This window comes from Amblyraja radiata, chromosome 8 (genome assembly GCF_010909765.2).
Source record: "Amblyraja radiata isolate CabotCenter1 chromosome 8, sAmbRad1.1.pri, whole genome shotgun sequence".
NCBI classification, from domain to species: domain Eukaryota; kingdom Metazoa; phylum Chordata; class Chondrichthyes; order Rajiformes; family Rajidae; genus Amblyraja; species Amblyraja radiata.
In genome coordinates this window covers 79,736,795-79,764,386 of record NC_045963.1, presented here as the reverse complement: position 1 = coordinate 79,764,386, position 27,592 = coordinate 79,736,795, and the positions used below count along the sequence as shown (strand labels likewise).

The following is a 27,592-nucleotide window of genomic DNA, read 5'->3' as shown; positions in this document are numbered from 1 at the left end:
TCGAGCGAAGTCCGTCGAGGCGGGGCGTACGGCCTCAATGCGGCTGCGGGCCGGCAGGCACGTTGCCGCGCGGAATTTTTGAACACGGTCAGTTTTTCGGAGCCCCGCGCGATGTCGTGACCAGTTCCGCACAACTCCATACGGCTCCGGCGATCGAAGTGGGACCGGCCCCGCGAGGACGTACGGCTCAAGCGACCACGTTAGGTCGCGCTTGCTGCATGCAGGCGCATGCTGGTGGGACCGGCCCTTTAGGTCGCGCTTGCCGCATGGAGTTGCATGCTGGTGGGACAGGCCCGTTACAGCCATTCAACAGTTTTAACATGAATAAAGCAACTTCTAATTAATAAGGCAACTTGCTTTACAATTACTTACACTCCAAGACTAATAAAGCAGACTTTATGTTGTTGATAAAGATGAACCAATTGCTCCAATGAAACCGCTACCCCCACCACCAAAATAAATCCCATTGTATGGAATAACATTTTCAGCTTTACACTTAAAATGGCTGATGAATAATTTTCAAGCAGAAAGACCCAATAGTAAGATAAGCAGGTAGACTTGACTGTAGTTCATGGTTTAACACAATGGCAGGCGCATCCAGACTTTCTTTCTAGGTTTAGACAAGGAATCTGCTGGTAGGCCTTTGGCCTGGAACACGTTAACCCTTGGGTTCAGTAAGATGGAAATTATCATTCTATTTTAACCCTGCTAATTATACACTCGTTTAAGATTTTATTTACGTGGACTTGGAAAATGTGTGTGTTCTCACACCTGGCTGCGTACAACATGACACTCCGTATTGAAGGGAGTAAAGATCTATTGATAGAGGCACTGCCAATTTCACATCCACTTCATATCTAAACAAGCCAAACACGAGGTTTTACATACAGGACTGTATCAATATGTTGAGCACCAGTTGACATTCACACAGCAATATTTCAGCAATCTAGTTAGAGACCTCATTCCATCATTTGCAGGACACTAATCTTTGTGAAAATAGGTCAGAAAATAGGGTAGATACACAAATCGTGACGTGCCAATTTCATGAGGGTAATACTGTGTTTTCTACTTTTTACTTTCAACGCGTACAAGCATAATAATGTTTCTACACTTGTCCGTGCTCCAGTGGGTTTTTCTACATGAATCATCTCAAGATTATCCTGACTTTGGTGCGCAGACACTGGTTAAAAAGCACATAAAATTTTCAAAGGTAGACAAAAATGCTGGAGAAACTAAGCGGGTGCAGCAGCATCTATGGAGCGAAGGAAATAGGCAACGTTTCCGGTTGAAACCCAATGGGAAATGGGCAACGTTTCGGGCCGAAACCCAATGGGAAATGGGCAACGTTTCGGGCCGAAACCCTTCCGGGTTTCAGCCCGAAACGTTGCCTATTTCCTTTGCTCCATAGATGCTGCTGCACCTGCTGAGTTTCTCCAGCACTTTTGTCTACCTTTGATTTTCCAGCATCTGCAGTTCCTTCTTAAACATAAAATTTTCAAGTGGACATTAACTAGAATTACATCAAAATGCAAATCCTCAATCATAAATGGAATCATTTGTTAAACCAGCTGTTTTAAATATTGCAATTGAGCACATTCATGTCATCTTGTAACTTTAATATAATGGTAAAACATATTGCCAAAAGCAGCCAATAGACTCAAAAGTGCACCAACAGCCTTCTAATGCTCACCTAGTCTTATATACTTTTGTGTCGATTGCTTATGTAATTAAGACCAGCATTAATCAGCAAGGCTAAAAGAAAGCCTGGGTTTCCACAATGTGAAAGATATGGAAAGAAGGAAAACAAATCAGCAGAAAGAAGTCTGTCTGAACGTGGTAGCTTTCTTAACTCTAGCTCTGGTGCTAGAGGCTCTACGCAGGGACGTACCATCAAGAGGATTAGTAAGGCCACTGCTACTCCAGTCAAACTGGACAGGCGGGACGTGATCCTAGGGAGAGAGGAAAACATTACATTACACTGCAACTCTCGAGTCCAATACCGGGAGAAAAATCTCTTCAGCTGCAAAATCAACCCAAAGCACTTGTGTCGAGCATCTCTTAACGCGGCAGCAATCAAACCATTACTTGTGACTGAAAGTTTACCTTAAACTCAACCAAAGCTGCTCAAGAAAGCAGTGAAAGAAAGATCACTGATAACTCAACTCAATCCAGATAAATCAATGAGCCCAAATACAGGTCAGATGCAAGGAGAGTTAACCGATTTCCATCGGGGAATAGGACCCGTGTTAAGGGCTAACATCCAGATCCCGGTTCCTCATCAGGCAGCAAGCTTTGCTGGAAGTAACCACACACCCATCACAGTCTCCTTACTCCCCACTAATCCATCTGATCTCAAACTGCTGAGTCATGAAAAGCTTCCATCAAATGGAAGTCTTAACTGATGCATCTCACAGATGCCACACAACGTACCTTCTCTGCATCCATCCTCCTTACTTTAAGAAGCTGTAAAATGAACCAAGGACTTGCCCACAAAGACAGCAAAGCTTGGTAGTCATTGAGCAAAAGAATAGTTACAAGCTATGCACCACTATCTGCAGGTTCCCAGTCAAGTCACACACCATCCTAACTTGAAACACCTTCATTGTTGCTAGGTGTGTAAATCCGGTAATCCTTATCCAACAGTATTATTGGACCTCCTTCACCAAAGCAGTGCAGCAGTTCAAGCTAGAAGATCACCATCACCACCCCAAAGATGACTAAGAATGGATGACAAATGCTTACCTTGCTAGAGTCACCCTGATCCCAGTGAATGAATTCAACTGGGAAGTGGAACAATGCTAGCTGGCCCTTTGGCCAAAACCAATAGTGTAAACGTGTATGATTCTATGATGATGTTTTCCTCTCTTCCCCAACCAATTGGTCAATACACAAGCAGGAGAAGAGAAAGAGAGATCCCTTGTTGAGAGTGCAAATGGAAGTCGTTCATTACCTGGGTTTCATCACATGTAGAAGTGCTCATCTCAGACGCTGAAACACTTGCAGTTGGTGTCTGACCTATTGAAGCTATCTTCTCTGCAGCTGATATTGGCTTGACTGGTTCTTTGGTGGGTTCTAACATACCCTGAAATAAGCAATAAATTCGACTTAAAGCATATGCCGAAAACAGTTCACATATGATATGATAAATATGATAAAACATATGCCTGTGGGATAAGGCAGTAGCAGTACGAATATAGTTGCTCATGAACTCAAACCTATTTCCATTGTGTGCAACCCCCACATGAGAACCCATTTCAGCAAAATATAGTCACTGAATTTACCTTTGACATGTTTATTAAATAAGCAAAATTCATTGGTGACTAATGCAACTTACACAAGCACAAAAACTGATAATACCAAGCAGGTCAATCTGAATTAGTTTAGTTACATAGATACATAGACAATAGTTGCATTAGTAGGCCATTCAGCCCTTCGAGCAAGCACCGCCATTCAATGTGATCATGGCTGATCATCTACAATCAGTACCCCGTTCCTGCCTTCTCCCCATACCCCTTGATTGCGCTAGCCCCAAGAGCTCGGTCCAACTCTCTCTTGAAAGCATCCAGAAAATTGGCCTCCACTGCCTTCTGAGGCAGAGAATTCCACAGATTCACAACTCTCTGGGTGAAAATGTTTTTCCTCATCTCCGTTCTAAATGGGCTACCCCTTATTCTTAAACTGTGGCCCCTGGTTCTGGACTCCCCCAACATCGGGAACATGTTTCCTGCAGCTAGCGTGTCCAATCCCTTAATAAATTGATGTGTTTCTACAAGATCCCCTCTCATCCTTCTAAATTCCAGTGAATACAAGCCCAGTCGCTCCGTTCTTTCATCTGTTTTGACTGTTTTACTGTTCTTTTTATAAATCATGTTTCTCGGGGTATCTAAATCTAAATTTGTTAGTTGTTTAAGTTATGACATCGGATGGAAGCTGCATACCAAGTATATTATTATTATTATCATCATATGACAGTCCCGCCATCCTTATGAACCTACTCTGCACTCGCTCAATAGCAAGAATGTCCTTCCTCAAATTAGGAGATACAGCGTGGAAATTGGCCCTTCGAGTCCGCACCGACCAGCGATCCTCACACACTAACATTATCCTACACAGACTAGGGACAATTTACACTTAAAACAAGCCAATTAACCCACAATCCTGTAGGTCTCGAGTGTAGGAGGAAACCGGAGATCTCGGAGAAAACCCACGCGGTCACAAGGAAGAAAGTACAAACTCCATACAGACAGCACCCGTAGTCGGTATCGAACCCTGGTCTCTGGCGGTGCAAGTGCTGTAAGGCAGCAACTCTACCGCTGCGCCCTGTGCCACCCAATTAGTGACCCCAAAAACAATTAACCTGACACACAAATGCATTCTCATTTTAATTAGAACAATGTGTTGCTGGAATCAAGTATACAGTGCCCTCCATAATGTTTGGGACATAGACCAGTCATTTATTTATTTGCCTCTGTACTCCACAATTTGACATTTGTAATAGAAAAATAATCACATGTGGTTAAAGTGCACATTGTCAGATTTTAATAAAAGCCATTTTTATACATTTTGATTGTGATTTTCTCCATTACAAATCTCAAATTGTGGATACAGAGGCAAATAAATAAATGAGGGGTCTTTGTCCCAAACATTATGGAGGGCACTGTATTATTGGAACCAACAAACATAAAATGAAGTAATTAATCTTGTCGTTTTGTCACTTTTTAAAAATGGCTTTCTTAATTTGCAGCAAATGTACATTTGTATTGTACTTCCGGTGGCGCTGGTGTCAGCTGCCTCCACCTTCAGCCCGGTATCTTTCTTTTTCGGTTTTTTTGTTATGTTGAAGTGTGTTTTTTATGTTTTTTTTAATGTTTTAATGTGGGGGAAGAGGGTACGGTAAGGGGGATACCGTCCTTCAGTCACTTCCTGGAGAGGACGCGACTATTATTCGAGTCGTGTCCTCGCCCCCCCCCAGCGGCCTACCTACTGGATTGGCGCGGCCTTTCCTGCCTGGACCGACCAGAGCTCCAGCAGCGGCGGGACAGTGCTGATACATCGCAGGGCTGGCGATTCCTTACCGGGGATCACCGTCTGGAGCCCGCGGCACCGACATCCTGGAGCTGTGGTTCGCGGAGCTCCCAACGCAGGCGGCGCTGACAAACATCGTGGGGTCCTGCGACTCTGCCCCGCTCGGCCTGCGGACTCGGGAGCTGTGGACTCCGGTGGGAGGCGGCTGATTGGGAGGTCCGGGCCGCTGAGGAGGATTTTCACCGTCGGGGTTCGGCGTCGGCGTTCCATCAGCCCGGCGAGAGGGCCTGAGCATCGGGCCGCCCGGGGTGGCGACTGCGGGTGCTCGGAAGGCCCAGACCACGGATGAACATCTGGGAAGATCGGAGGGGAGGCTGGCTGGACTATGGTGCCTTCCTCACCTTGGTGCCACTGTGTTATGTTGTGTCGTGGACCTTCTGTGTTTGTGCTTTTTTTTAAATTCTATTTTATTTTTAATATGTTTTATTATTTATTATTTATTTATTTTTATGATACTGACTGTAAAGGGAAATTCATTTCGTTGTCTCTAATTGAGACAATGACAATAAATTTGAATACAATACAATACAATACAATAGTGTTACGTTGAATATTTCCAGATTGGTGCCTGCAGCAATTAAATTCACTACATTAGTTTTGTTAGTTTTAGAGGTACCGCACAGAAACGGGCCCTTCGGCCAACCAAGTACACATCAACCAGCGATCCCTGCACACTTGCACTAATCTACACACACTGGGGACAATTAACATTTACACCAAGCCAATTAGCCTACAAACCTGCAAAACTTTGGAGTGTGGGAGGAAACCGAAGATTTTGGAGAAAACCCACGCAGGTCACGGGGAGAAGGTACAAACTCCGTACAGACAGCACACGTAGTCAGGATGGAACCCGGATCAGACAGTAAGACAGTAGCTCTACTGCTGCGCCACCGTGCCGCCATCACTTCTATCATAAGTTTCTATAAGATCCCCCCTCAATCTTCTAAATTCTAGCGAGTACAAGCCGAGTCTATCCAGTCATTCTTCATATGAAAGTCCTGACATCCCAGGAATCAGTCCGGTGAACCTTCTCTGTACTGTTGTGAAGTATTAAAATGGTGGGACACAAACAAGGATCAACCAGAAAAATCACATCATGAAAATGTAACCTCGACAGCTTCACTTGTAAAATTTGTTTTTCAAGATCAGAAATTGTTTAGCTGCAATAATCTACAACACGTTTAAAAACTTCTGATTTCCAATTCCTGCTTCAGACTTTGGACATTGTGTAATTAAAATACACAATGCAAATAATATGGCCATTGTAGTCTTCATACCTAGTTATGAATGCTACGTAAGCAGATATACAAAGACTGCCATCACAACTGCACAGGTGTCAGGAACATGGTTTCAATGCTACCGAGATATGGATTTCCATACTTCACTGCCCACTTGCACATCTGAAGAAGCTGCTGGTTTAGTAACAATGATAAGTACCTACATCTATCTACAACTAGGGAACGGTCCGGAGCTACTACCTGCCTCATTGGAGACCTTTGGAATATTTTTAATCGGACTTTACATTCAACATTATTCAAGCTATTACCTTTACCCTGAATCTGCAGACCGTGGACGGTTTGATTGTAATCATGTATAGTAGTCTCTCCTCGGACTGGATAGCACGCAACAGAAGCTTTTCACTGTACCTCGGTACATGTGACAATAAACTGAACTAAGTACCTACAGCCCCACCAGCATCAATAAAATACGATTCACATCAATGTTTGCAAAAAATATAGTTGTGTATTTGTTCAAGGAACTGCAGATGCTGGAAAATCGAAGGTACACAAAAATGCTGGAGAAACTCAGCGGGTGCAGCAGCATCTATGGAGCGAAGGAAATAGGTAACGTTTCGGGCCGAAACCCAAGGGTTTCGGCCCGAAACGTCACCTATTTCCCTCTCTCCATAGATGCTGCTGCACCCGCTGTATTTCTCCAGCATTTATGTGTACCTTATAGTTGTGTATTTGATGTTCAAGAAGTTAAACTCAGTTACAAAACACCACGGGCGGTAGAGTTGCTGCCTCACAGCACCAGAGACCCGGGTTCCATCCTGACCACGGGTGCTGTCTGTGCGGAGTTTGTACGTTCTCCCCGTGACCTTTTCATTTCACTTTTCATTTCACTGCACATCTCGTATGTGTATGTGACGAATAAACTTGACTTGACCTGCGTGGGTTTTCTCCGAGATCTCCGGTTTCCTCCCACACTCCAAAGACCTACATGTTTGTAGGTTAATTGGTTTGGTGGAAATGTAAATTGTCCCTAGTGTGTGTGTGTGTGTAGGATAGTGTTAATCTGCGGGGATCACTGGTCGGCACGGACTTGGTGGGCTGAAGGGCCTGTTTCTGCGCTGTATCTCGAAAACTAAAAACGAAATAAATGCGAGTAAAACGATGTTATAAATTTGAACTTACCAGACCAGATGCATAAGCAGGAACTATAACTGGCTGCTTCCTCTGCCCAGTAAACAACTTTTGAAACAGAAAAAAAGAAATTGGCATAATTTACAATTGCACTAAAATAGCACGTTAATTATCATGAATCTGATGATTTCGATGAATAAGTCATTTACTAATTCTAAACAAGTGCTATAAAACACAGAAGCTAGGTATTTCAGAAATAGAAGCCATGTTGTATAAAATACCAATTTGCATTAAATAAAAAGTCCTGTCACATGGGCTTGGTGGGTGGTAATTTCCCTCTACTACATACTGAAAATGGAAGTGAGAGTCATCGACAATACAGCACAGAAACCCACTCCTTGGCCCACCTGGTCCATGCTGAACAAGGTGGCATAATGGGTTAGTGCTATGAGCCTGCGTTTGGTCCATATCCCTCCAAACTCTTCCTATCCCACCTACTCTCTCCCCTCTACTCTCTTGCCCCCCCCCCCCCCCCGTCTCCCCATAACCACCTCTCACCCCCCCCCCCCCCGTGTGTGTGTGGGGGGTGGTTAGTGTGCATGTGAAGCCGCAGCACCCCCCCCACCACGCGTTGGGGGAACAGACCCAGCGGGTCTGCACTCGGTCTAGTGTCTTTTAAAAGCCGTAATTATATCCAGTTCTATAGGATCTTCTGGCAGTTCGATCCAGGTACTGACTACCTTCCGAGTGGAAAGGTTATACCCGAGGTCCCTCTTAAATCTCTCCGTTCTCACTTCAAGCCTGTGCCCTCTAGTTTAGGAATCCTCTACCCTGGGAATAAGACTGAGTGCTCACTTTATTCATGACCCTCATGATCTTGTACACATCAACAAGGTCACACCCCTCAGCCTCCAATGCTCTAAAGAAAAAAGTTCCAGCCTATCTCCCTGTAACCCTAGCCCACAAACCCAGGTAACATTCTGGTGAAACTTGTGTGAACCTTTTCCAACTTACCTACAAACCTCAAGGGCATTTCAGTTGATTAGTAGAAAACTGTTCTAATGTAATTTGGTTAGGCATATTTGGAATATTGTGTGCAGTTCTGGTCGCCTCATTACAAGAAGTATGTGGTGGCTTTGGAAAAGGCATACAAGAGATTTACTAGAATGTTGCCTGGATTAGGGGATTTTAGCTGCAAGGAGAGATTGGACACACTCGTACAGGAAAGAACTGCAGATGCTGGTTTAAATTGAAGATAGACACAAAAAGCTGGAGTAACTCAGCAGGACAGGCAGCATCTCTGGAGAGAAGGAATGGGTGACGTTTCGGGTCGAGACCCTTCTTCAGACTTTGACAGACTTGGGGTTTTTTTTTTGGAACGCCGGAGGTAGCAGGAACACCCAATAGAAGTATATAAAATTATGAGAGGCACAGATAGGGTAGACAGTCAGAATCTTTTCCCCACTAAAGAAAAGTCACATACGAGAGGGCATCACTTTAAGGTGAGTGGGTTTAAAGGAGATTTGCAGGACAAGTTTCTTTTGTTAAAACAGTGTGGTGAGTGTCTAGAATGCATTGCTAAGGGTGATCGTTGAAGCAGATACGATAGGACTAAAGGAATCAAGGGATATGGGAAGAAAGCAGGAACGGGGTACTGATTTTTAGATGATCAGCCATGATCACATTGAATGGTGGTGCTGGCTCGAAGGGCCGAATGGCCTACTCCTGCACCTATGTTTCTATGATAGTGGCATTGAAGAGATTTTTGGATCGGCACATGGATATAGAAACATAGAAAATAGGTGCAGGAGTGCAGGAGTAGGCCATTCGGCCCTTCGAGCCTGCACCGCCATTCAATATGACCATGGCTGATCATCCAACTCAGTATCCTGTACCTGCCTTCTCTCCATACCCCCTGATCCCTTTAGCCACATCTAACTCCCTCTTAATTATAGCCAATGAACTGGCCTCAACTACCTTCTGTGGCAGAAAATTCCAGAGATTCACCACTCTGTGTGAAAAATGATTTTCTCATCTTGGTCGTAAAAGACTTCCCCCTTATCCTTAAACTGTGACCCCTTGTTTACCCAACATCAGGAACAATCTTCCTGCATCTAGCCTGTCCAACCCCTTAAGAATTTTGTAAGTTTCTATAAGATCCCCCCTCAATCTTCTAAATTCAAGCGAGTACAAGCCGAGTCTATCCAGTCTTTCTTCATGTGAAAGTCCTTGACATCCCAGGAATCAGTATGCTAGGAATGGAGTGATATCGATGATGCGCAGGTAGATAAGGGCTGGTCTGGGCATCATGCTGGGCACAGGTATTGTGGGCGAGAGCCTGTCCCTGTGCTGGTCTTTGTTCAGGCAGGTATAAGAGTACTCGCAAAGAACGAGATGATTGTTCTCTCGTTGTTGGTAATGGAACATTGCTGCTGCAGAATGACTCATGTGAATGAAGAAAGTGAACAAAGGATCAGGTGAAATGCAACTGCTTGAACAGCAGGAGCTCCACACACACACACCTCATTTGTCTTTGCTTAACATAAGCTACAGTGCCCTCCATAATGTTTGGGACAAAGACCCATCAATAATTTATTTGCCTCTTTACTCCACAATTTGAGATTTGTAATAGAAAAAAATCACATGTGGTTAAAGTGCACATTGTCAGATTTTAACCTTATGCTTCAGAAAATCAACTGTCTGGAAGAAAGCGACCACTGGTGAGCTTACTAATCGCAAAGGGACTGGCAGGCCAAGTAAGACCTCCACAGCTGATGGCAGAAGAATTCTCTCTATAATAAAGAAAAATCCCCAAACACGTGTCCGACAGATCAGAAACCCTCTTCAGGAGTCGGGTGTGGATTTGTCAATGACCACTGTCTGCAGAAGTCTTTTTGAACAGAAATACAGAGGCTGCACTGCAAGATGCAAATCACTGGTTAGCTGCAAAAATAGGATGGGCAGGTTACAGTTTGCCAAGAAGTACTTAAAAGAGCAAACGCAGTTCTGGAAAAAGGACTTGTGGACAAATGAGACAAAGATTAACTTATATCAGAGTGATGGCAAGAGCAAAGTATGGAGGAGAGAAGGAACTGCCCAAGATCCAAAGCATGCCACCTCATCTGTGTAACACAGTGGTGGGGATGTTAAGGCCTGGGCATGTATGGCTGCTGAAGGTACTGGCTCACTTATCTTCATTGATGACACAACTGCTGATGGTAGTAGCGTAATGAATTCTAAAGTGTATAGACACCTATCTGCTCAAGTTCAAACAAATGCCTCAAAACTCATTGGCTGGCGGTTCATTCTACAGCAAGACAATGATCCCAAACATACTGCCAAAGGGCCTGTCGCACTCGGCGACTGTCGACATCATTGACTGACGTATCAGGTCACCAAAAAAAATCATGATGTATTGACGCACGGCGTTTCCTCAAGTGTTGCAACATTTTTTTCCTCAAGTGTTGCAACATGTTCAAAATCTTTCGGCGACCCTGATAGGATGTGTCTATACACTTTAGAATTCATTACGCTACTACCATCAGCAGTTATGTCATCAATGAAGATAAGTGAGCCAGTACCTTCAGCATAGGTTCCACGCAATCCATAACACAGGCCATGCATAACACAGTGAACGGACACACAGCCCCCTCCCACACACATCAGCACTTACTATGTTTCGGGTATCAATTCCCAGGGAGATGAGCAGCTTTTTGTTGCTATGGGATCCACCCCACTGGTACCTCAGGCCATGAGCATCTTCCACATCTTGCAGCTCCGTCCACACGGCCAATAACTCCCTAGACAACCAGAAGCAAGCAGAGCGCTCTTCACAATAACACATCACTCAGCATTTTAACTATTGCTTTGCTTAAATACAATTTACAATTTTACCCAATTTAGAGTGTTTTTTTTGGCTATATTACAGGAATATTTTGGGATGTCACGTGCAATTCTGAAACAATCAGCTCAGTTTCAACAATACAATGAATCACTTTCAATACACACTTAAGATGACAATTTCCTTTTCATGACAATGAGATCAGTAATTCTCTGTCTCGTGTTCTGTATGCAGCCTTACCCGTTGCTTGGCTTGACCTGCTCGCTCTTCCCCAATCCGGTCTGCAGAACCTGTCTCAGAGTAGAGACTTCTTCATTGATCTCTAGTACTGGCAGTGAAGCAAAACACGTTTGGAATATCCGACCCAGGCGGTTTAGCAGATGCACCTTTATTAAACAGGCAACAGCAAACAACAGTTTTAATCATTTTTTTCAGTTCTAACTATGATGAAACAAAATGAGTGAAGTTAATGAAAACAAGTCCCATAGTTGACTTGCAGAAGCAAAGCTTTAATGTGTGGCGTTTGCTCACACATTGTTCCATTCCAATCAAATCTATCCTCCACTCAGTATCCCCTCTACCAAGAGTGCGAGGACAATTCCAACAGGTGGAGAGGCTGAACTACAATGTGTCTGCATCTCTGGTTAACACTGCATCCAATACCGCATGGCAGACACAAGTGGTCAAGGAAGGGAGCACCCACTGATGAGATGTTTTCAAGAACCCAAAAAGTAACCAAGCATTGAAACCATCTGCAGAACCTTGCGCCCACCAGCACTACCAAAAAAAACCTTTGCAGGGCTCTTACTTAATGTTTTTTTCCCTGTTGCCAGCCGGGCAACCTCGGCAGCACATATTATTTCTGCTTCAAATAAAGTCATAAACTAAACATATTCACCAATCAAGACATGATATGCAGCAAAATTATAATAGAGTCTCAACTCAACAGTTCTCCCACAGACTAGTCTCTGCCTCTTCCTTTCTTCTTCCCGCTCCCCACCCCTCCCGACATCAGTCTGAAGAAGGGTCTCGACCCGAAACGTCGCCTATTCCTTCGCTCCATAGATGCTGCCTCACCCGCTGATTTTCTCCAGCTTTGTCTACCAACGGGATCCCACCAATGGCCACATCTTCCCATCTCCTCCCCTGTCGGCTTTCCGCAGAGACCGCTCCCTCCATAACTCCCTGGTCAATTCCACCCTTCCCACCCAAACCATCCCCTCTTCTGGCACTTTACCTTACAACCGCAGGAAATGCTACACTTGTCGCTTTACCTCCCCCCTTGACTCCATTCAAGGACCCAAGCAGTCTTTCCAGGTGCGGCAGAGGTTCACCTGCACCTCCTCCAACCTCATCTATTGCATCCGCTGCTCTAGGTGTCAGCTGTTCTACATCGATGAGACCAAGATTAGGCTTGGCGATCGCTTCACCTAACACCTCCGCTCGGTTCGCAATAACCAACCTGATCTCCCGATGGCTCAGCACTTCAACTCCCCCTCCCATTCAGAGTCCAACCTTTCTGTCCTGGGCCTCCTCCATGGCCAGAGCGAGGCCCACCGTAAAGGAGCAGCACCTCATATTTCGCTTGGGCAGTTTACACCCCAGTGGTATGAACATTGACTTCAATTTCAGGTTATCCCTGCTTTCTCGTCCCCTTCCCAGCTCTCCCTCATCCTACTGCCTCCGCCTCTTACTTTCTTCCGCCCCCCCCTCACATCAGTCTGAAGAAGGGTCTCGACCAGAAACGTTGCCTATTTCCTTTGCTCCATAGATGCTGCCCCACCCGCTGAGTTTCTCCAGCATTTTTGTCTACCCATTCACACAAATTCTGTTATCCCACTTTCCTCACCCACTCCCTACACATTAGGGGCAATTTTAGAGACAAGTTAACCTACAAAGCCAATGCGTCTTGGGGATGTGGGAGGAAACCCACACGATTGCAGGGAGAATGTATAAATTCAACACAGACAGTGCCCGAGGACAGGATCGAACACAGATCCCTGGCGTGTGACGCAAAAAGTTTACCAGCTGTGCCAATATATTTTGTTTTCCAACACAAAAAATTAAATGTTGATAACTTTGGTTACTAAAAACAAAACGATCAATTTTCAGTCTTAAATTTCTAAGTGACGCTACGTACCCCTTTACAGCTACTGTATGTTTTAATTCAGTTCAAAACGATGGGGCAGTACATTGGCCATAAAGTTGCTGCCTAAAAGTGCCAGAGACCCGGAATTGATCCTGAATATGGGTGCTGTCTGTATGGAGTTTGCTCCTTTTCCCTTTGATCGCATGGGTTTTCTCAGGGTGCTCTTGTTTCTTTCCACATTCCAAAGGTGTGCAGAAACCTTTTTCAGACCCAACCCAAAACGTGATATTTTCCTTTTGTCCAGGGGTTCTGTCTGATCTGTTGAGTTACTCCAGCTTTTTGTGTCTATCTTCAGTTTAAACCAGCATCTGCAGTTCCTTCCTACACACACGATACTATACGATAGAACTTTATTAATCCCAGGAGGGAAATTGCTGGCTGCTCCATTGAGTTCCCCCGCACAATTAAAGCATGGAATAGTCTTCACCCTACCATAGGTACCCAACCAGAAACAACTAAATTTCAGGTAGCTTTCCCCCCCCCCCCCCCCAAGAACTCTTTTTTGCTTGAGCAAGTCAAGAGTCAAGAGAGTTTTATTGTCAGGTACACAAAAATGCTGGAGAAACTCAGCGGGTGCAGCAGCATCTATGGAGCGAAGGGAATAGGCAACGTTTCGGGTCGAAACCCTTCTTCAGACCCTTCTTCAGAGTTTTATTGTCATGTGTCCCAGATAGGGCAATGAAATTCTTGCTTTCTGCAGCACAACAGAACATGTAAACATAATACAGAACAGGAGATAAAAGTTCAGTGTGTCTATATACCATAGACCATATATATACACAATAAATAAACAGATAAAATGCAACCGGCTGTTATTTTTCAGAGTTTGGAGTTTGGTGGTGGTGGGCCCACCAGTTTAAATTCCATTCCGAATATTTTTGGAGGACCAGGAAACCAAGAAGCAAAAGTTACTCCAGGGAGTTACTCCAGCTCCTGGGAATGATTCTGCGTTGGTCTTCAGCGGTCACGATGATGCGGCGACCGGACAGCAATGGCGGCCAGATCTCCCACAATGCAAAGGGAGAGAGAAAGTGGCCGAAGCCGACCAGTTGCCGTGGTTGTGCGCATGTGCAAGGGGAGGATGTGCAGGTAGTGGCAGCACGCATGTACAAGGCGGCCTGCCGTGCCGAGCGGAGACCCGAGAGCCGAGAGTCAAGAGTCGAGAGCCGGACACGGATGGCGGGCGGAGACGGAGAGTGACAGAGAGAGAGGTAGAGAGGGGGCCCGCTCAGAATTAAACGATACATGTGCTTGCCAAGCCGGGCAAAAATGGCATGGCTTTTAGGTTTTCCGGCAGGACTGTAGGTTGCCATTGGCACCCGGGCAACCGCTAATTTCGAGCCCTGTATATGGACACACTGATCTGTTCTGTATTTATGCCTACAATATTCTGTTGTGCTGCCACAAGCAAGAATTTCATTGTCCTATCTGGGACACATGACAATAAACTCACTTGACTTGACTCTTACACCCATATTCAGTCTGAAGAACAGTCCCAATCTGAAACGGCACCTATCCATATCCTCCAGAGATGTTGCCTGACCCGCTGAGTTACTCCAGCACTTTGTGTCTTTTTTTTTAAACCATTGAAGTACAATTCATTATCATGCAGTGTTCATTGACCAGAAATTCAACTAAACAAACGATGCATAATGTGGGTACAAGAGCAGGCCTAAGGCATCCTGCAGCAAACAGATTAGTTCCTGGCATCCCAATATATGTTCACAAACTACCTAAAATGCAAGTACAGTGATTGAATACTCTCCTTTTGCTTGAGCAAGTTAAAGTTAAATTAAAGTTTGACACCAAGATAAATGTTTAAATTCTGCAATGCTTAAATCGTTTTTTGAGTTTGCTGTCTGTTAATAATTCAGTAATGGAAAAGTAACCTTGCTGTTCAACAATAAAGGTCAATGTAACAAAGAGGACACAAACGTACACTATGCAGCTCTAGTAACTAAAAGCATCAAGTTGTTTCCAAGTCCAGGTATATTCGTCTTCAATACTACAAGCTGTTGCAATCAATAATGTACACAACATAGATCACAAATCCTGGCTCTGCAACATATTCATAGCAAAAGGATTTGAGTATAGGAGCAGGAAGGTTCTACTGCAGTTGTACAGGGTCTTGGTGAGACCACACCTGGAGTATTGCGTACAGTTTTGGTCTCCTAATCTGAGGAAAGACATTCTTGCCATAGAGGGAGTACAGAGAAGGTTCACCAGACTGATTCCTGGGATGGCAGGACTTTCATATGAAGTAAGACTGGATAGTCTCAGCTTGTACTCGCTAAAATTTAGAAGATTGAGGTGGGATCTTATAGAAACTTACAAAATTCTTAAGGGGTTGGACAGGCTAGATGCAGGAAGATTGTTCCCGATGTTGGGGAAGTCCAGAACAAGGGGTCACAGTTTAAGGATAAGGGGGAAATCTTTTAGGACCGAGATGAGAAAAACATTTTTCACACAGAGAGTGGTGAATCTCTGGAATTCTCTGCCACAGAAGGTAGTTGAGGCCTGTTCATTGGCTATATTTAAGAGGGAGTTAGATGGGGCCCTTATGGCTAAAGGGATCAAAGGGTATGGAGAGAAGGCAGGTACAGGATACTGTTGGATGTTCAGCCATGATCATATTGAATGGTGGTGCAGGCTCGAAGGGCCGAAAGGCCTACTCCTGCACCTATTTTCTATGTCTGTTTCTATATGATTCAAATGCCATTCACTTTTGAGATCAGATAAATTAGGTTATTAACGTGAATGTCAATGCATAGTCAGCCTCATGTTTTATTGCAGAAAAACGACATCCATTTGACCAGGATCTTTCAAGGCATTGAAGGGACAGTACTGAAAGCAACAATATATCTGATCATCTCGTGATGATCTGGGACAAACACTTCCTAGGTCAGGAGTGTCCAAATGTCATGGTTAACAGATGAAAATTCACATGGTGCATAACCAAATGTGTATCAACTTGCAATATTTCCCAAATCAGACGCAGAAATCTTATTATAAACCAGTCGTGAATGACAACCTAAATCTGTTAATTTAAGAAATGTTTGACCTGATTCAATAGGTCAACAAATACAAATCTCACCAGCTGCAAGGCCAAAGCGAGGGTTTCAGGTCAGTCTGCAAAGTGTGGCAAAGTGTACAGAACAAGCTCGCCACTCTGAGCCAGGTTTTGGTTGAGACATGAAGTCTCAAATGCAGTCGATTTAAATGCAAACAAGATCACCGTATTATTTTCTCTTCACATTGTGCTTTTGATTTTTTGTCTTTGGATCGAATTCTGTCTTTAATTTGTGTATTGGTGATGTCTTTAATAAAATTTATTATTTATTATTATTATTATTTAAAGCAGGTGCTCCCACATCCTGGACAATGATTACACCACGTGTTAACAGACAAAATAGTACCAAGCTGTGCTTCACTGGACAGCAAAATGCAACACAGTTTCTGCTAAATCACATTCACAGCTTCCGGGGCATACATTTAAATAGAAACATAGAAAATAGGTGCAGGAGGAGGCCATTCAGCCCTTCGAATCATAGAAACATAGAAACATAGAAATTAGGTGCAGGAGTAGGCCATTCGGCCCTTCGAGCCTGCACCGCCATTCAATATGATCATGGCTGATCATCCAACTCAGTATCCCGTACCTGCCTTCTCTCCATACCCTCTGATCCCCTTAGCCACAAGGGCCACATCTAACTCCCTCTTAAATATAGCCAATGAACTGGCCTCAACTACCCTCTGTGGCAGGGAGTTCCAGAGATTCACCACTCTCTGTGTGAAAAAAGTTCTTCTCATCTCGGTTTTAAAGGATTTCCCCCTTATCCTTAAGCTGTGACCCCTTGTCCTGGACTTCCCCAACATCGGGAGCAATCTTCCTGCATCTAGCCTGTCCAACCCCTTAAGAATTTTGTAAGTTTCTATAAGATCCCCTCTCAATCTCCTAAATTCTAGAGAGTATAAACCAAGTCTATCCAGTCTTTCTTCATAAGACAGTCCTGACATCCCAGGAATCAGTCTGGTGAACCTTCTCTGCACTCCCTCTATGGCAATAATGTCCATCCTCAGATTTGGAGACCAAAACTGTGCGCAATACTCCAGGTGTGGTCTCACCAAGACCCTGTACAACTGCAGTAGAACCTCCCTGCTCCTATACTCAAATCCTTTTGCTATGAAAGCTAACATACCATTCGCTTTCTTCACTGCCTGCTGCACCTGCATGCCCACTTTCAATGACTGGTGTACCATGACACCCAGGTCTCGCTGCATCTCCCCTTTTCCTAGTCGGCCACCATTTAGATAATAGTCTGCTTTCCTGTTTTTGCCACCAAAATGGATAACCTCACATTTATCCACATTATACTGCATCTGCCAAACATTTGCCCACTCACCCAGCCTATCCAAGTCACCTTGCAGTCTCCTAGCATCCTCCTCACAGCTAACACTGCCCCCCAGCTTAGTGTCATCCGCAAACTTGGAGATATTGCCTTCAATTCCCTCATCCAGATCATTAATCAGCACCGCCATTCATTGTGATCATGGCTGATCGTCCCCTATCAATAGGAGACGATCATTCTCGTGCCTGCCTTCTCCCCATATCCCTTGATTCCACTAGCCCCTAGAGCTCTATCTAACTCTCTCTTAAATCCACCCAGTGATTTTGCCTCCACTGCCCTCTGTGGCAGGGAATTCCATAAATTCACAACTCTCTGGGTGAAAAAGTTTTTTCTCACCTCAGTCTTAAATGACCTCCCCTTTATTCTAAGATTGTGGCCCCTGGTTCTGGACTCGCCCAACATTGGGAACATTTTTCCTGCATCTAGCTTGTCCAGTCCTTTTATAATTTTATATGTTTCTATAAGATATCCCCTCATCCTTCTAAACTCCAGTGAACACAAGCCTACAAGCCTAGTCTTTTCAATCTTTCCTCGTATGACAGTCATTTAGATTCATTACGTGCACCTAGTACAAAGTTCAGCATGAAAGTAGAGCTGGGCAGTAAGGTTGCTCCTCATATAGAGGCAGGGATGAGCAAGTTGAAGAACAGTGTCGAAGATACCAAGGGTAACAGCAAATCAAGCCTTGAATAGCAGTTGAAGAAGGTCATGTTCACAGAGTATGAGAGGTTGAAGTGGGGGGGTTAGGGGCAAAGGGAGGAGGGGGAGAGCAAGAGGCTTTTAGACAGGTGCATGAATAGCCAGGGAATGGAGGAATATGGATCATGTGCAGGCATCAGTCATGTTGGACACAGCCACCACGGGCCAATTGGCCTGCTGCTATGCAGCACTGTTCTAGGTTGCAAAACATGGAATATAACAAGGGCATAACTAAAGAGGCTTGACAGGATAGGAAACTAAACTAGACAATGTAGTAAAGAGTGGTGATACAGACGATAAGCTTGGCACAAAATGCTGGAGTAACTCAGCGGGACAGGCAGCATCTCTGGAGAGGATGACGTTGCAGGTCGAGACCCTTCTTCAGACTTGGGTCAGACTGGCAACTAAAAATATGCAAATGAACATAGACAAGAGCCTGACTGCTCAGCCATCGTTAGGATTTCAGTATCCTTGCATATGCAGTCAATAGCATGAGGAAATATTTACCAGAATAACAGCTTGTGCATTATAATTACACAAATATTACGCATTAACAGCAGCATCAAGAGCACAAAGTAGGGAGCACTAGCAACCCAACGCAAGTTGGAATCAGCAAGATGACATTTCAAAGCTCAACACAACAATCACATTTTCCAATTAAAGAAATTCAGTTTTCCAATTAAAGAAATTGCCAGCATTACTAATCTAACTGAACCACTGCCTCCCATTAGACTTGGGTTAAAAGGAAAAGTTAAAGGAACAATCCCGAAGCAGTTAACGCAAGCTAGAATTGAGTAAATTAAATTGAGTAAATTAAAAAAAAACAATAGCTCCATGGGTGCAGAAAAAGCAGTGGATCCTTTAAAATAGCTAATTACCCCAAGCAAACCAGCAGGGAGAAAATACTAAACTAGCAAACTATGCAAATTAACTGGAAAGAGATTTTTCATCCAACCACAAGTTTTGAGCTCTGTCATTTAGCACAGATAGGGTAGACAGTCAGAACCTTCTCTCCCACCCCCCACCCCCCCCCCCCCCCCCCCGTGTGAAAATGTAAAATACGAGAGGGCATAGCTTTAAGGTGAGAGGGGCAAAGTTTAAAGGAGATGTGTATGGCAAGTTTTTTTTTCTTTATTCCACAGTGGCAGGTGCCAAGTGTGGTGGAAGATGATGCAATAGTGATATAAGAGGCTTTTAGATAAGCATATGAATGGAGGGATGTGTGCAGGCAGAACGGACTTGTTTAATTCCACATGGACATGGTGGGCCGAGGGCTCTGTTTCTGTGCTGTGATGTTCAAACTGTACCTATGTCGACCGCTTCCTCTGTAGTCCACACCACATACCTATAAACCCGTTTCAAAGTTATCCCTCCAATCACCTTTACAGCATTCGCCTCTCACCCTCCTCCCTGGGTAAATTAACTTTATCCACGCCCCTCATGATTTTACACACCCCCTTAAGGTCAACTCTCAGTCTCCAACACTCTAAGGAAAAAGCCGTAGCATATAGTTTCTCCTTTTCACTCAGGTTCAAGTCCTCCAGTTCCAGTGACATCCTTATGAATCTTGGGTAGACAAATATGCTGGAGAAACTCAGCGGGTGCAGCAGCATCTATGGAGCGAGGGAAATAGGCAACGTTTTGGGACGAAACGTTGCCTATTTCCCTCGCTCCATAGATGCTGCTGCACCCGCTGAGTTTCTCCAGCATTTTTGTCTACCTTCGATTTTCCAGCAGTTCCTTCTTAAACTCCTTATGAATCTTTACTTGCTTAACAACATATTTCCTGATTGCCTGTCAACCAGAACTGCACACAACTCTCCAAGTGTTATCTTACTAACATTTTGTCCCATTGTAACATGACATCCCCACTCTTGTATGGACTTTAGGAATGGAGATGGCTAACTCGCCCAAACAGCATCAATGGTGCTGAAGTGGAGATGTTGGAGAGCATCAAGTTCCACATCAATGAGCAGCTCCTTAACCTTGCTGATATGGAGGAGAGGTCGATGTCTTTCACACCCCCACGTTACTAAGCATCCTATCTCCTTCCCATATTCCGCCTTGTTATTGTTGCCAGTGACATCTGCAAACGTGGAAGTGGAGTTGGAGCAGAATTTGCTCACACGGTTGTGAGTGTATAGTGAGCAAAGCAAGGGGCTGAGAAAGCATCTGAACACACACACAAAAACACACACACGGAGAACTATTATGGAGGATCATTTGTCACCTATGCTCACTGACTCGAGTCTAAGGGCTCACTGACTCGAGACTGAGGGTCAGTGGCAGATGGTGGTTGCTGGAGAAAATCAGTGGGTCAGGCAGCAATCTCACGAGGCAATCAATCTCTATTCTCAAGGAGTGTACAGAAATGTTTTCAAAATATACCTGGCCAATAACCAAGTTTCGACTTTATGTGGCTATTTGCGACATTTGTAATGTTCAAAATCCCACGGTAAGGTCAAAAATTACCAAATTACCATGACGGAAAACTAGAGATTCCCATTTACTTAAATGACAATTTATTCACAACAAAACAGAAAACGTTCAAAACAGGAATCATATTGGCTGTTTGCAGCTTAAAATACAGAAGTTTCACAATTTAATTTACAGATTTTAACATACTGATGCGCCACAACAGGACTCCACTCAAAAACAGCTTTGTATTCACGATTCCCAGATAATGATTGCTTAAACCACAACCATCAAATAGAAGCCTAACACTTTCCAATAAGACTCTAGCCAAAACGAATGGAAGATCACATTTCAAGCTAAGACTATCCATTATCAAACACAAGCATCATGTTTAAGAAGGAACTGCAGATGCTGGAAAATCGAAGGTACAGAAAAATGCTGGAGAAACTCAGCGGGCGAGGCAGCATCTATGGAGCGAAGGAAATAGGCGACGTTTCGGGTCGAGATCCTTCTTCAGACTGATGTGAGGGTGGTGGGGGGGGGAAGGAAGAAAGTAAGTAAGAGGCGGAGACAGTGGGCTGAGGGAGAGCTGGGAAGAGGACGAGAAAGCAGGGACTACCTGAAATTGGAGAAGTCAATGTTCATACCGCTGGGGTGTAAACTGCCCAAGCAAAATACGAGGTGCTGCTCCTCCAATTTACGGTGGGCCTCACTCTGGCCATGGAGGCGGCCCAGGACAGAAAGGTCGGATTCGGAATGGGAGGGGGAGTTGAAGTGCTGAGCCATCGGGAGATCAGGTTGGTTATTGCGAACCGAGCTATTTCCTTCGCTCCACAGATGCTGCCTCACCTACTGAGTTTCTCCAGCATTTTTGTTCACCAAACATAAGCATCAAGTCAGTTATAAAACAAAACTTTGAATCTTTGGGGCAGGTTGCTTACTTACCCCCACTCATATTCAATAGTAAAAGAGAAGATGAAAAATAATTAAGATGTTAATATTGTTATGGTGAGACAAACACCAAGCTATGCTAGAACTCAGCAGGCCAAGCAGCATCTGTGGAGAGAACGAACATATGACGTTTCAGATTGGGACCCTTCTTCTGACCCGCCATCCATCCATTGCCTACCCAGGTGCTGCCTGAGCGCTGAGTTCCTCCAGCACCTTGTGTTTTTGCTCACGATTCCAGCTTCTGCGGCATCTTGTATCCCAATATTTCTACGGGTCATTGCTTGTAGCTTTTGAAACAAGAGGGCAGATTAATTTGCATCTAATGCAACAATATATAATGTGAGCAACACTTACTTGTGTCAAGGTTACATCACATGGAGTTGTACTCTTCATTCTCGCCATTTCATCAATAGACTGAAAGGAGGCAGGGTCCACTGTGCCCGAGTTGTTACTTAGGGCAGGTTCAGTCCTGCTGCATTCACTCATTTCCTCTTTACATTCAGAAGACTGCTCTTCTCCAAAGGCTGCCCATGACGTACTTTCAGGCGCTGACTCCCCAAAGGCATTCCACTCAGCCTGGCCACCGCCTGAAAAGTCTTCGTCGTGATGGAAACCCGTAAATTCAGAAACATTTTCAGCTTGAGTGGACCCAAATTCACCAAAACCGTCGTCATTTGTAAATGTGGCCGCAGCGGCTCCGTGTTCATCTAATCCTACGTCAGCTGCAGACAGCGCTTTCTTTTCTGTAGGATCTTGTGGTAAATTAGCAAACGTTGACCCGCTGTCATTGCTTGTGGTACCAAAGTCACCAAAATCATCTTCCTGAAACGTGGCAAATTCTTCAGTTGGCGAATTTGAACCACTCCTGCTGTCAGAGTCTCCAGCTTGTGCATCAGTATTCACTGACCTAAACACAGAAACATCACCATCCACTGAACCGCTTCTAGAAATTCTAAAATCACCAGGCTCATTTTCCTTTGTCCTTTCTGTTTCAGCTGCCGGAAGCTCTTCAATGACTACGTTGTCTTGTCCAACCACTAACTCATTACATGCAATACTGTGTGTAACTACTTCAAGCGTTTCTTCATCAAGGTTACATGTTTCCAAATCTGGCTGGTGTGTTTTCTGTGCTACAGGAGAAGCTTCTGATTGCACCGTGGTAGTGGTTTCTTTTCCTGTGCCCAAAGATTCACAAGTTGCCTGCCGAGTATTTTGATCTCTGCTTTCAAAGTCTTCCATTGACTCCGAGGAGCTCTGAATGCCATTAGAAATGTCTATATTGTCTGTAGTACTATGTTCAGAGGGGAGGCACTGGGTGCGATCTCCTTCATTTGCACCGTTCTCATTTTTACACTTCGGTGGAGCAAATGCACCTTCAATTTGTTCTTCCACAACTTTAGGTTCATCATGACTTACAGCAAGGTCCAAACTGGCCTCAACTGTTGGCAGATTCCCTAAAGTTGACTCATCGCCAGAACTATGCTCCACTGTCAGTGGTACTGTTCCTATGCTTGATAAAGACCTATCGTTTTTTTCTTCTGTTAAAGTAGCAGACATTTCAAAGTTAGAAAATGCAGTAAAGTCTTCAACTCGACCAGGTTTCATGTCGGAAGAGAGCTCAGATATGTTAACATTTATAGCCTTTTGGTCATTTGCGGCAACCATATTTTCTATTCCCTGTGAATGCTCAGAGTCCATTGTCGAGTACCCATTAGTGAGAACTTCTGGGGTGGTCTTGCCACCATTGTAACACTCTTCCTGCTCTTCTGGTTTTAAACTTACTGCAGGGACATTCTTGGCCAAAATGGCAGGCTGCGCAGTTACTGCCGTTTGTTTTACGGATTCTGTTGTTGTACATTCAAAAACATTCTTTGATTTGGACTGGGTTGCATCTTTATCAGCAATTATAGCCATGTCATTTGGCATAGGCTTTGAGAAGTCTGAGTGAATGTCTCTGCCCTCACAGGCACCAGCTGAATGAAAGTCAGCAAACACATGTGCATCACTGGAGTACTCGTTGCCAGGCACAAAATGGTTCTGGGACATGAAGTTTTCATGTGGGTCTTCCAAATCAAAGTCATTATACCCAAGGGTGGATGTACCAACTCCCGAGAAGCCACCAAATTCACCAAACTCATCTTCATCAAACTCAGTCCCATCATCTAATGGTGGCGGTGAAGAAGAATACATTCTAATAACATCCGGTTCCATGGCTTTTCCTCCTAGCTTGTTAAACCTAGAGAGAAGAATACAGATTAACTCAGCAACCCCAGAACTCAGAAATTCACATTGCTGGTAACATTTGCCAATAATCATTGCTAATCAGATCAACAACAAACTTTGTGAGCACACTGTGATGAAGAACTTCAATTGCATGTAATAAATATCCCTCATTAGGCGAGAAGGAATGAAGTCATTTCAGGGGTCTCGACCCGAAACATTCTCTGGGGATGCTGCCTGACCCACTGAGTTACACCAGCTTTTTGTGTCTATCTTCTAAGTCATTTTCAACTTGCATTTAACATCCATAACCATTATAAAAGTGACTATTTTCAACCCTTATAGTCGTTGATAATTTTAAAAATCCTTATGAAGAGGCGCCATCCATGTTGCTGTAGGAGCACACTTACATGTTACAAGGAGTGAAAGGATATAGGCATGGGCCAAGGCCTGCGTTTTGAGTCGTTCATTTCTAGTAATATTTTGAACACTTATGGAGCTTTTTCACGGGGCGAGTTGACGCAAGATGTCACCAGAGTGAAGTGGTCGTGGTCCAGCACGAGTCTCGCACGATATAACGGGGGGTAGATAAAGAGTTCCCACGGTACTCGGCATTTCTGTTATTTGTGCGAGTGACTTGTCCGTCTCCCGAGCTTTCGCGTTAAATCTTGAATGAACATCGTGAACTACACGTGACACAAATGATGTAACTTTTTTTTTCACACACTATAAATATCCTCCCTTGGTTGAATTGGCTCATTTGGAGACATGTTTTACTGTGTATGTGGGAGACACAGATGGACTGAGCACAGTACCTCGGTCTTACTGCGTGTGGGAGAGGGGGAGAAAGAGACGTACACTCACAGAGGCAGAGTCTCTCAGCCTGTGTAAGAGGGAGGGAGAGAGAGAGAGAGAGGCACACACAAGGTGGATGTGAAATCTCACCTGCCTGTTTCAGTGACAGACACCCGCCGCCAGTAAATGAAGACACCCCCATCTGTCTCCCCCTCCTCTCCCTCGACTATAATCTTTAAAAGGGACTTTAAAAGGGACTTTACTGAAAGGTTATGCATTTATCGACCACAGGCAGCATATCAGAAGGGTCTCGATATCTCTGGAGAAAAAGAATAGGTGGCGATTCGAATCGGAACCCTTCTTCAGACATCCTAATCGGAATTTAGTCTGAAGATGTGTCTCGTCCCGAAACATCAGCTATTTTTCTCCAGAGATGCTGCTTGACTCGCTGAGTTACTCCAGCGTTTTGTGTCTGTCTTCGGTTTAAACCAGCATGTGCAGTTCACTCCTTACACGGGTCTCTGGAGAACATTGATTGGTAGCGTTCCGGACCCTGCTTCGGAAAGGCATCGATCGCTAGTCGGCGAGGACTCCGAGCTGTATCTCTCAAAGGAGTACATGTGAAAAATTTCTCACGGACCATAAAAATGCGTAACCTTTCAGTAAAGTCCCTTTTAAAGTCCCTTTTAAAGATTATAGTTATTTTCTTGAATCTCATTAACATAACTCATGAATAAGTTGATGTCCATATGCGGATGCAAACCTTTATTTTTATTTATTTTTTAAATTCAATCCCACAGAAGACAATTTTTACTCACCTTCTGTCCCCTCTGTCCAGCTTCCGGGTTCACCGTTCGCAGGAGTTCCCACGGTACCCGCAAGAGTTATTACGGATATCACACTGGCCACTACGTTCATATAATGTTGCAATGCTCAACCACAAGTGTCCAAGTCACTCTTGGAGAAATTCAAACTTTCTTGAATTTTCTCCCGAGTGACCAAGATACACGATTACCTGCCGTTAGCGCTACGGTGGTCCACGAATGCCGTACTGTTATCGCACGAGGTTCCCACGATGTTAAACTCTGGTTAACTCTTGCGTTAAGTCGCCCCGTGAAAAGGCCGCTTTACAACGCACAGTATGTTAACAGCAAAATTAATCAAATTAAATTGAAAGTCATTATGACCAAATTCTTCTTATAAATGTAGAAATCTGGAAGACTCAGCCCACTAGACCAATGAGGCAAATTAAAATCATAGATTTAATTCAATAGACAATAGGTGCAGGAGTAGGCCATTCGGCCCTTTGAGCCAGCACCCCCATTCAATGTGATCATGGCTGATCATCCCCAATCAGTACCCCGTTCCTGCCTTCTCCCCATATCCCTTGACTCCGCTATCTTTAAGAGCCCTATCTAGTTCTCTCTTGAAAGCATCCAGAGAACCTGCCTCCACTGCCCTCTGAGGCAGAGAATTCCACAGACTCACCACTCTCTGTGAGAACATGCGTTTCCTCGTCTCCGTTCTAAATGGCAGCTTCATTGATTTGTAGTTGCTGTTTCAAACCAAGATGTTTAGATGAAGAACCTTGTTGAAACAAACATTATCTTATGGGTGAAGCCCAACACTGATCCATCTTGCTGCACAAGGAGTTACAACAGATACAGGTAGCAGCATTCACCAGAACCATTCTGCAAGGTCAGTCACTTCCAACAGAGATTATCCGCTAATAGAATAAAAACGTTACAGATTAGAAACTGTTTGATTGTCACGTTCATCAGGGTGCAATGAAATCCTTTGTTCCTTGTGTTTATGACAATCAGCTCATCTATAGTTTTTAATTATTTGAACAAAATTCTAACAAATGATTCTGAAATACAATCAGAGGTTAACAACATATCGACCCTTGGTTGCAGGAAGATATCCATTAGCAAGACCGAAGAGAAGGTTCAACAAAACTGCAAAGCCTCAAAATTAATTTCATGAAACATTAAGCATTTAGTGCATTAAAACTTAAGAATCCACTTTTTTCTATTCAACTAGCAGTAATTAAAATATCGTAGATAGAACAACATTGGTCAAGATGTAAAAATATTTATCATGGAGCATGTTAAATTACACCTACACTACTTTATAAAATGAGAATGATGGAAACGCTCACTCAGGCACATCTGTAGAAAGAGAATGCGTAGGAAGGAACTGCAGATGCTGGTTTAAACCGAAGATAAACACAAAAAGCTGGAGTAACTCAGCGGGACAGACAGCATCTCTGGAGAGAAGGAATGGGTGACGTTTCGGGTCGAGACCCTTCTTCAGACTGAACTGTATATAGTTACTCAATATGAATATCTCAATACTCATACCACTGGGCTGTAAGCTGCCCACATGGAATACAAGGTGCTGCTCCTCCAATGTACATTTAGACTCACTCTGACAATGCCAAACCGCTCAAAATGGCCCATTTCCTTTATTCCGGAAGTGGCGGCGCTGTGAAACGGCTGCGGCTCGCCTGCAGTCTGTTTGTTTTTACTATTTTGTGTTGTTTTTTTTGGGGTTTTTTGTTTTGTTCAGTTAAACTTTTGGTTATTAGGTTGTGTTATGTGTGGGGGGGGGGGGGCTGAAACAGGGCTTTCTGTCTCTCCCTTCGGGGGAATGCGACTTT

The 27,592-nt window shown here is 44.1% G+C and overlaps 1 protein-coding gene across 2 annotated transcripts in view; it reads right to left on the bottom strand.

The window, feature by feature from the left end:
- aftph (aftiphilin) overlaps positions 1-27,592 on the bottom strand; it is a 56,950-nt gene that overhangs the window by 13,994 nt on the left and 15,364 nt on the right. Inside the window, exons 2-7 of one of the 2 annotated variants that reach the window (XM_033026326.1) lie at positions 22,270-24,151; positions 11,533-11,678; positions 11,125-11,251; positions 7,503-7,559; positions 2,951-3,082; positions 1,889-1,949 (exon numbers count right to left, since the gene is read on the bottom strand). In XM_033026326.1, coding sequence (XP_032882217.1) covers positions 1,889-1,949; positions 2,951-3,082; positions 7,503-7,559; positions 11,125-11,251; positions 11,533-11,678; positions 22,270-24,126 — 2,380 coding nt within the window. In that variant the 5' untranslated portion in view covers positions 24,127-24,151. The remainder of the gene's footprint in view (positions 1-1,888; positions 1,950-2,950; positions 3,083-7,502; positions 7,560-11,124; positions 11,252-11,532; positions 11,679-22,269; positions 24,152-27,592) is intronic. The other variant, XR_004412954.1, reaches the window with a different exon arrangement.